Source organism: Pristiophorus japonicus, chromosome 1 (assembly GCF_044704955.1).
Source record: "Pristiophorus japonicus isolate sPriJap1 chromosome 1, sPriJap1.hap1, whole genome shotgun sequence".
NCBI lineage: Eukaryota > Metazoa > Chordata > Chondrichthyes > Pristiophoridae > Pristiophorus > Pristiophorus japonicus.
The window spans coordinates 399,293,120-399,303,802 of NC_091977.1; the positions used below are offsets into that span (position 1 = coordinate 399,293,120).

At 44.9% G+C, this 10,683-nt stretch overlaps 1 protein-coding gene across 1 annotated transcript; it reads right to left on the reverse strand.

Moving 5' to 3' along the window:
* Positions 1 to 8,820: 8,820 nt before the first annotated feature.
* rrs1 (ribosome biogenesis regulator 1 homolog) lies at positions 8,821 to 10,007 on the reverse strand. The gene has a single exon (XM_070875473.1). The coding sequence runs from the start codon at positions 9,970 to 9,972 to the stop codon at positions 8,941 to 8,943; it is 1,032 nt and encodes a 343-aa protein (XP_070731574.1). The 5' UTR covers positions 9,973 to 10,007; the 3' UTR covers positions 8,821 to 8,940.
* Positions 10,008 to 10,683: the final 676 nt, after the last annotated feature.

Below are 10,683 nucleotides of genomic sequence, written 5' to 3' on the forward strand. Positions count from 1 at the left end.
TGGTAAAAACAGAGAGACAGACTATTATCTGAATGGTGACAGATTAGGAAAAGGAGAGGTGCAACGAGACCTGGGTGTCATGGTACATCAGTCATTGAAGGTTGGCATGCAGGTACAGCAGGCGGTTAAGAAAGCAAATGGCATGTTGGCCTTCATAGCGAGGGGATTTGAGTACAGGGGCAGGGAGGTGTTGCTACAGTTGTACAGGGCCTTGGTGAGGCCACACCTGGAGTATTGTGTAGTTTTGGTCTCCTAACTTGAGGAAGGACATTCTTGCTATTGAGGAAGTGCAGCGAAGGTTCACCAGACTGATTCCCGGGATGGCGGGACTGACCTATCAAGAAAGACTGGATCAACTGGGCTTGTATTCACTGGAGTTCAGAAGAATGAGAGGGGACCTCATAGAAACGTTTAAAATTCTGACGGGTTTAGACAGGTTGGATGCAGGAAGAATGTTCCCAATGTTGGGGAAGTCCAGAACCAGGGGTCACAGTCTAAGGATAAGGGGTAAGCCATTTAGGACCGAGATGAGGAGAAACTTCTTCACCCAGAGAGTGGTGAACCTGTGGAATTCTCTACCACAGAAAGTAGTTGAGGCCAATTCACTAGATATATTCAAAAGGGAGTTAGATGAAGTCCTTACTACTAGGGGGATCAAGGGGTATGGCGAGAAAGCAGGAAGGGGGTACTGAAATTGCATGTTCAGCCATGAACTCATTGAATGGCGGTGCAGGCTAGAAGGGCCGAATGGCCTACTCCTGCACCTATTTTCTATGTTTCTATTATACAATTTAAGCATAACCTCTCTACTCTTATATTCTATGCCTCGGCCAATAAAGGCAAGCAGTCCGTATTTCTTCTTAACCACCTTATCCACTTGGCCTGCTACTTTCAGGGATCTGTGGACAAGCACTCCAAGGTCCCTTTGTTCATCTACACTATTAAGTGGCCTACCGCTTAACATGTATACCCTTTCCTTATTAGCCCTCCCAAAGTGCATCACCTCACACTTCTCTGAATTAAATTCCATTTGCCACTGCTCTGTCCACCTGACCAGTAAATTGCTATCCTCTTCATTATCAACCACACAGCCAATTTTAGTGTCGTCTGCAAACTTCTTAATCATACTCCCTATATTTAAATCTAAATCATTGATATATACCACAAAAAGCAAGGGACCCAGTACTGAGCCCTGCGGAACCCCACTGGAAACATCCTTCCAGCACAAAAACATCCATCAACCATTACTCTTTGCTTCCTACCGCTAAGCCAATTTTGGATCCAATTTGCCACTTTTCCCTGTATCCCAGGGGCTTTAACCTTCATGACCAGTCTACCATGCGGGACCTTATCAAAAGCCTTGCTAAAGTCCATATATACTACATTGTATGCAACTACCCTCATCAACCCTCTTGGTCACCTCCTCAAAAAAATTCAATCAGGTTCGTCAAACACGATCTGCCCTTAACAAATCCATGCTGACTGTCCCTAATTAATCCTCGCCTTTCCAAATGAAGATTTATCCTGTCTTTCAGGATTTTTTCCAATAATTTTCCCACTACTGAGGTTAGGCTGACAGGCCTGTAATTACTCGGCCTATCCCTTTCTCCCTTCTTAAACAAGGGTACTACATTAGTAGTCCTCCAATCCTCCAGCACCATGCCCATATCCAAAGAGGACTGGAAAATTATGGTCAAAGCCTCTGCTATTTCCTCTTTTACTTCGCTCAACAGCCTGGGATGCATTTCATCCTGGCCTGGGGGCTTATCTACTTTCAAAGCTGTTAAACCCCTTAATACTTCCTCTCTCACAATATTTATTTTATCCAGAATATCACACTCCTCCTCGATAGCAGTTTCTGCATTGCCCCTTTCCTTTGTGAAAACAGATGCAAAGGATTCGTTAAGAACCTTACCAACATCTTCCGCCTCTAAACAAAAATTACCCTCATGGTCTCTAATAGACCCTACCCTTTCTTTAGTTACCCTCTTACTCTTAATATATTTATAGAACATCTTGGGGTTTTCCTTAATTTTATGGCCAAGAATTTCTCATGCTCTCGCTTAGCATTCCTAATATCCTTTTTAATTTTGCCTCTTAACTTTCTATATTCCTCTAAAGATTCTACAGTATTTAGCGTCCCTTTATTTCTTAATCCTCCCTGTGAGTCCCTAGACATCCAGGGGGCTCTAGAATTATTTTACCCAGCCTTTTTCTTTAAGGGCACATGTTTTGTCTGAGTCTGCCGATCTCCTCCTTGAATGCCTCTCACTGTTCCGACACTGATTTACCCACAAGTAGCTGTTTCCAATCCACTATGGCCAAATCACTCCTTAACTTAGCAAAATTAGCATTTGCCCAATTCGGAACTTTTATTCCAGGCCTATCCTTGTCCTGATCCATAACCAACGAATCTGACTGAATTATGGTCACTGGCACCCATGTGCTCTCCCACTAATACCCGTTCAACCTACCCAGCTTCATTCCCCAAAACGAAATCCAAAACCGCCTCCTCTCGTGTTGGGCTTGCTACATACTGACTAAAAAAGTTCTCGAATGCATTTCAAGAATTCCACACCCTCTATACCCTTCACACTAAATTTGTTCCAATCAATATTTGGATAGTTAAAATCTCCTACTATTACTACCCTGTGGTTTTTGGACTTCACAGCAATTTGCCTACATATTTGTTCCTCTATCTCCCTCCCACTGTTTGGCGGTCTATAATACACACCCAGCAGTGTGATCGCCCATTTTTCAATTCAACCCATATGGCCTCATTTGATGATCCCTCTAACATATCATCCCTCCTCACAGCTGTAATAGTTTCTTTAATCAGTACCGCAACCCCCCCCCCCCTCTCTAATCTAAAAATCCTGTAGCTAGGAATATTGATCTGCCAAATCTGCCCCTCCTTCAGCCATGTTTCTATAATGGCTATAATGTCATACTCCCAAATGTCTACCTGTGCTCTTAGCTCATCCGCCTTATTCACTATATTCCTTGCATTAAAGTATATACCATTCAGCACAGGAAGACCTTCTTGCTTACTACTTACTAAGCCTCGTTTCCTCTGTCTTACAGTTTCGCTTTCTAGATTTTTGCTATCCAATTTCTGCTTTACCTGCTTTCCTTTTGAATTTGTTCTCAGGTTCCCATGCCCCTGCCAAGCTAGTTTAAACTCTCCCCAACAGCACTAGCAAAACTCGCCATGAGGATATTGGTCCCGGCGCTGTTGAGGTGCAACCCGTCCGGTTTGTACAGGTCCCATCTCTCCCAGAAGCAGTTCCAATGCCACAAGAATTTAAAGCCCTCCCTCCTACACCAACTTTCCAGCCATGTGTTCATCCTCTCTATCCTTCTATTCTTGTACTCATTAGCACGTGGCACCGGTAGTAACCTGGAGATTACTACCTTTGAGATCCTGCCCTTTAATTTTCTTCCTAGCTCCCCAAATTCTTCCTGTAGGACCTCATCCCTCATTTTACCTATGTCGTTGGTTCCGATATGGACCACGATCTCTAGCTGTTTACCTCTCTCACTCCCCCCCCCCACCCCCCCCACCCAAGATGCCCTGCGTCTGCGCTGTGACATCCTTGATCCTGGCACCAGGGAGGCACAAAACCATTCAGGAGTCACGTTTATGGCCGCAGAAATGCCTGTCTGATCCCCTAACTATAGGATCCCCTATCACTAGGGCTCTTTTATTCTTCATCCTTGCCCCCTGTGCAGCTGAGCCACCCATGGTGCCTTGGAATTGGCTCTGGCTGCACTCCCTAGAAGCACCATCGTCCTTACTGATACTTAGAAGTGAATATCGGTTTGAAAGCGAGCTGGACTCACAGGGAGACTCCTGCGCTACCTGCCTAGCACACTTACTACGTCTGGTGGTCACCCACTTCCCCTCTGCCTGCACACCTTTAAGCTGTGGGGTAACCACCTCCTGAAACGTGCTAACCACATAGCTCGCAGCCTCGTGGATGCACCGTATTGAGTCCACCCGCTGCTCAAGCTCCGAAACGCAGAGCTCGAGTAGTTGAAGCTGGAGACACCTCCTGCACACATGGTTGTCTAGGCTGCGCGAAGCATCCAGGACTTCCCACATGCCGCAGGATGTGCACTCCACGGGACTGAGCTGCACTGCCATCCCTCTAGTTGGACTTATGTAGTTTAAAATCTACTTGAAAAGAAATATAAAGAGATATTTACCAACTCACCTCACTGACCTCTGTGGCCTCCCGACCTCCGAACTCCCGACTCGCTGACCTCACAGGTCCTCCCAACTCGCCAAACTCCCGACTCACTCGGCAAACTCCCGACTCTCCGACAATTGCAACAGTGGTTAGAAGAAATAATCCAGCAACTAACTGAAGTCAATATTTAGTCAAAAGAGTTGAAAGGTGATTTGGAGAAGGACAAAATATTGTTTTTGAAGCTTGAATTGAGCTTCATTGGAATAGTTTGAGGCCAATGACAGAGGTCAATGGGAATGGGAGGGAGACTTAAACAGGTAGCTCAGGGTTGCCAGAGCAGTCACCTTAGCAAAAACAAAAATTTGGTCTCCCCAGTGTCGACAGACCATTCTGTGAGCAGTGAATATAGTTCCCCAGTGGAAGTACATGTAAATTGCTGTGTCCGACAGGAGTGTTTGGGTCTCTAGACGGTGGTGTAAGAGGAGGTGAAAGTGCAGGTGCTCCAGGGAAGGCTGTGTAGGAATACTTACTTGAAGTCCAGAAGTGTTACTCTGTGACTCAAATGGTATAAGTGGTGGAAGTGTAACATTAATGTGCATATATACAGATTAGACCCATAGTTATGAAGCATTTATGCTTGTAACTTTTCATTGTTGATGAGATTTACAGTTGAAATGTAATAGTCTTCTCTAATGAAAACCAGTAACCTGGATATTTAGACTATTACATTGGTGGAGTTCTCTCATGAAGATCAATCACACAGGACAAAACTATTGGCTATCGTTTTTGGGTTAGGTAAGTGGTGTCTCTGGGGTGGAGTTGGCCCCAAGATGACACACCAGGTACTGGCTGATTGGAACAGAGGAAACCTCCTGTGACAGACTTGGTAATCTGAGGGCACAGCTGATGATTCACCAACCAGCCATGTGCATTGTTCAGTCATTAAGGATTCTTCCCTACAGCTCTAGATAACTCTGCAAGCCAATGTCTTAACAGATGGGATGGTCCTAATTGGACAAGCAGTAACATGGTATTGGGGGTAATGTATTGACGTGGATAGAAAACTGGTTGGTAGACAGGAAGCAGAGTAGGAATAAACAGGTCCTTTTCAGAATGGCAGGCAGTGACTAGTGGGGTACTGCAAGGTTCAGTGCTGGGACCCAGCTATTTACAATATACATTAATGATTTAGACGAAGGAATTGAATGTAATATCTCCAATTTTGCAGATGACACTAAGCTGGGTGGCAGTGTGAGCTGTGAGGGGGATGCCAAGAGGCCGCAGGGTGACTTGGACAAGTTAGGTGAGTGGGCAAATGCATGGCAGATGCAGTATAATGTAGATAAATGTGAGGTTATCCACTTTGGTGGCAAAAGCAGGAAGGTAGAATATTATCTGAATGATGACAGATTAGGAAAAGGGGAGGTGCAACAAGACCTGGGTTTCATGGTACATCAGTTATTGAAAGGTGGCATGCAGGTACAGCAGGCGATGAAGAATGCAAATGGCATGTTGGCCTTCGTAACGAGAGGATGAGAGTATGTGAGCAGGGAGGTCTACTGCAGTTGTACAGGGCCTTGGTGAGACCACACCTTGAATATTGTGTGCAGTTTTGGTCTCCTAATCTGAGGAAGGACATTCTTGCTATTGAGGGAATGCAACGAAGGTTCACCAGACTGATTTCCGGGATGGCAGGTCTGACATATGAAGAAAGACTGGATTGACTAGGCTTATATTCACTGGAATTTAGAATAAGAGGGAATCTCACAGAAACATATAAAATTCTGACAGGATTGGACAGGTTAGATGCAGGAAGAATGTTCCCGATGTTGAAGTCCAGAAACAGGGGTCACAGTCTAAGGATAAGGGGCAAGCCATTTAGGACCAAGCCATTTAGGACCAAGATGAGGAGAAACTTCACTCAGAATTGTGAACCTGTGGAACTCTCTACCACAGAAAGTTGTTGAGGCCAGTTCATTAGATATATTCAAAAGAGAGTTAGATGTGGCCCTTACAGCTAAAGGGATCAAGGGGTATGGAGAGAAAGCAGGAATGGGATACTGAAGTTGCATGATCAACCATGATCATATTGAATGGTGGTGCAGGCTCGAAGGGCTGAATGGCCTGCTCCTGCACCTATTTTCTATGTATTTATACAGCACAGTTAACATTAAAAAAAAACATAAAACAGACACTGGTTTAAGAAAAGAAAAATGGATGGCATGCAAAGTCGACATTGGGCAGAGTGACCAAAAGCTTGGTCATAGGTGGGTTTTAAGGATGGTCTTGATGGAAGAGAGGGAGGTGGAGTTGCAGTGGGGTTTCGGGATGGACTTCCAGAGCATAGGTCGTAGGAAGCTGGTATAAGTATTGAGATTATTTCCACTGGTGAGCAAATAAGGAAGGGGACTGAGTCTGAGGATTCTCACTGGAAGAACCAATGGGTGGTGAAGGAAGGTTTTTGAACTGAGAAAGAATATAAGAATCTGGGGGAAATGGGGATACAGGAGAGAGCGCCGAGGGCCGAATAGCCTCTTCCTGTGCTATAAAAGTTCTATTATTCTATGAAAACTCTATTGAGTTCAGGCTTGGAGTGGTTTGAAAATGTTGGTGCTGAGCTTAGGATGATGGCTTGGTTCAGGTATTGATGTTTGAAGTCTCAAGTACAGATCGACTCTGACTGAGGTTCCCAGTTCAGAGTTGTCACCTTCACACAGAACCAGAGTCCAAAAGATAGGGACACAGTTGTGGCCTAAAAGTGGCATCAACTGCAGAGCCTGACCACACCCAGTGCAGTGCAAATCTGGCTGCAGTTACAGGGTTAATAGCAGATTATAGGGTTGCTACCAATTAGAGGTAGGATATTGGGGCATTACATGTATTAGAAAAGATGATACAGAAAGCACCCAATTAAAAACTGAAGTGGAGGGGAATAATCATGTCAATGTTACTATTAGACGGAGCACAAGGAGGAAAGGATATTCCTCTACCCCCTCTCCCTACATACCTGCTGACAGCTGGTTCAAGAGCAGCATTGACAAAGACAGGGAGCAAGTTATCTACTTTCCCTGTAATTAAAAAAACAGTACTTAGGCTTACAAAGCATACTCTCCCAAGTTATGCACCATCTATAGACATATAGGAAACGGATACCAAATGAGTTTTATATTCCACATGCTCTCCATCACCAAGACCACATATTTCATCTTTGCAACATTGCCTATCTCTACCCCCTACTACTGAAACTTTTAGCCACATTGCCCCCATCTCCAGACTTGTAATTGTCTCCTTACTGGTCTTCCATCACCCATCTTGGAAAAATTTGTCTTCACTGGCTGCATCCAGTTTTGCACTAAGTCTCGCTTGCCCATTACCCCCATCCTTGCTTCCCTACATTAGCTCCCTAACCTCAAATGCATCCAGTTTGAAATGGTTGTCCTGGTCTTCAAATCTCTCCATAACCTCACTCCTCTCTAGCTCTGCAACCTCCTAAAGCCTTACATCCCCTCCTCTACTCATTAACCCTCTGACTCTTGGCTCCTGTACATTCCTCCAATTTGCCCCATCATTAGTGGCACAGCTTTCAGTTGCCTTAGTCACACTCTATGGAATTCCCTTTCTAGTGAAAGTAGAGTTGAGGTAGTTCAGCCATGATTTTATTGAATGGCAGAGCAGGCTTAAGTGGCCTACTCCTGATCCTATTTCTTACATTCTTAATCCCTCTGCCTTTATTTCTCTGTCCTTCAACAATCTTCTCAAACCCCATCTTTTCAACCTAGCCTTCTGCCACCTCCTCTAGCCTCTGTCCCACAGCTCCTTATTTTATTTCTCTGAAGCATCTTGGAACAAATTGAATGTTTGTTATTGCTCTTAAGTGGACAGCTCTACCTTCCTCCTGATGTCTTGTTACTTTTGAAGCAGCATGCCGGTACTTCACATTATTCAAAAACAGCTCTTAATTTACCATGATGCAATTTGTGAAGAAAGTTAAAACATTTTAATGCTTCAGACAAAAATATTCTGCTCTAGCATATAGATTTATTTCTCCACTTTATAGAAATCCCATGGCAACCTGCAAAAACATGCAGATCATGAATAATTGAATTGAAAACTGAACTAGAGCAATTTCAAAACATTTTTTCTCTTCCCTTGAAGGCACATTCTCCTGGGTTCCAACAATCCTCCGTAACTTTACCCAAGTGGTCATTCTTTGTGCTCGAGCTTAGTCCTTTCAACTTTAGAATGGAGAATATATATTTAAAATTGACCAAAATTTCAAAAATAAATTGTGAATGCATCATATAAACAAAATATTGCAAGGATATATGCCTCCTCCTCACCAAAGCATGACTGTCAGTTCAAATGGAAAGTGATCCTGCCCTCTTGCTTTTTATACTCATTGTTTGAAAGGCAAAAAATCTTTGAAGTGGTTTGTTGCTGGATGTCCCACAAGATAAAATGATTTCAATGTTTTGGCCCTTTTGGTAGCAGCCATATAGAGTTGCAGAAACAAGCCTTGAACCACACAAAAGAATGACTATGAGGATACAAATGCAAGTCATTTTCTGCACAAAGTATAATTCTGCACTCTAATATATATTTATACAGATACACATACCACATGAAATACAATATATAGTTTATTTTATTTTAAATTCTTGAAAATCAAAGCTGAGGATATTTCCCTCAAAACTAGAATGTTCTTTGCAGTCAAAATAACAATATTTAAACAACTGTTCTAGATGGTTCATTTTCCCTTTCCTCGCTGCTTCATGGCTGGTTTTCGATTCTGACCTTTTCCTCCCTTTCGATTCTGACCTTTTCCTCCCTTTCGATTCTGACCTTTTCCTCCCTTCCTGCCTTTTGACCACATTTTCTTTCGCTTCGCAGCCTGCTCCTGATCATCTTCACGAAGCTGCCTATTTACAGCTTTTGTGAGGTCCAGCTTTGGTTTCTTGCTGGACATGATTTTTAAAAGTTCCAGCTGTTTCTGCCTCTCTGCCGAAAAATCTCCAATCAGGGGCTGGAACTTCCTCTTCTTGCCAGCATTCTTCAGCTCCTTTTCTTTAGGTAACTTATCTTGAAATTTGCCAACGGAGGCTGTGGAGGACTTAGCCACATGAATGGCTCTGCCTAGCTCAGCCTTGCTTGGCTGGTCGGTCGGGGTGAGTCCCAAGCCTGGCACTTTAATCTTCTGAGCTCTGGCGATATTGCGCAGCCTGTTCAACTCGTTCTTCGCCACTCTTTCCTTTTTGGCTGTAACACGTTTTGTGAACTGATCCTCATTGGGATCCGCCTTCTCGGGCACTTCAATAACCCACTCTTTGGTCTCATCGTTGGCTCTCTTGTAGCCCCAGCGGCGCCGCCACTCTTTCTTCTCCTTATCCCAGACCAAGTTGGTTTTCTTTTTCTTCTGGATCCCCTTGAGCTTGGCGAACTCTTCCCAGCGGGTGGGCGGCCGGGGTCGGGGCAGAGGCTTTTCGCGGGGGATGCGTGTGGTGGGCTCGGGGAGCTTGGCCACGATGGCCTCCTGCAGCCGCTCGGTGGGTAGGCTCCAGATGGCGTTGATCAGCAGCTGCGTGTTGTCGCGCGCCAGCGAGCGCAGCGCCTGCTCGAGGCTCTGCCGGAAGGCGCCAGCGTTCGGAACGTTGGTGTCGAGCGCCGCGAGGCTGCCCAGATCAAAGCTCAGCTCGAGCTCCTTGTGCACAGTGACAGACTGCAACCGCGCCGCCTCGGCCCGCTCCACCTCGGCCAGCATGACCTCCACCGGAACCGCCATCTTCTCTCTCTCTCACACAACAAGGGAAGCCTGCAAGGTTAAATGATCACTTCCGGCTGCATTAGTTCCTCCTCTCGCTCCCTCTGCCCGCCCTGCGCACCGGCGGAATGCCTATTTTAGGGTCACCGACCGGAAAACATCGTTTTCAAGTCACGAGTGACTTTAAAGACACCAGAGATGTCAAATGTCCGCGTTTAGTATACCTCCACCCCCGTTGCTCTTCTTAGAGCTTGCATTGTAAAAAAAATATCCCATATTTGAGAGAACGGAGGCGATTGCAGTATGCGCCTGACAAGTTACCCATCTGCAACCTCCCAACTGATCCCGGAACCTTGGACCCGGGTCTGGCTTGACACTGAAGCCACTGGGAGCACGGACTCTACATAATTACTGTGGGGTTTCTTTTGATCTTAGATATACCCTCCTTAAGATTGATCCGGTAGCCCATTAACCAGGTGGACAAATGCTGAGACACGCACATAAATAGTCCACTGAGAGGAAATGAGTACCTTCAGTTTTTAAAGCTACCGTATTTTGTATACCAAATGTGCTTTTGGATGGGGATTATAACGCCTTTTTGATTTGTAGCACTATTTGAAAAATATAAGGAGTTCTTCCAGTGTCCTGGCTAATGTATCTCTCATCCACCACCGCCAAAAAACAGATTAATTGGTCACCTCATTGATGTTTATGAGACTTCACCGTGTCCAT

Excerpts from the sequence above, each read along its gene's own strand:
- rrs1 (XM_070875473.1), bottom strand. The coding sequence starts at position 9,972 with ATGGCGGTTCCGGTGGAGGTCATGCTGGCCGAGGTGGAGCGGGCCGAG.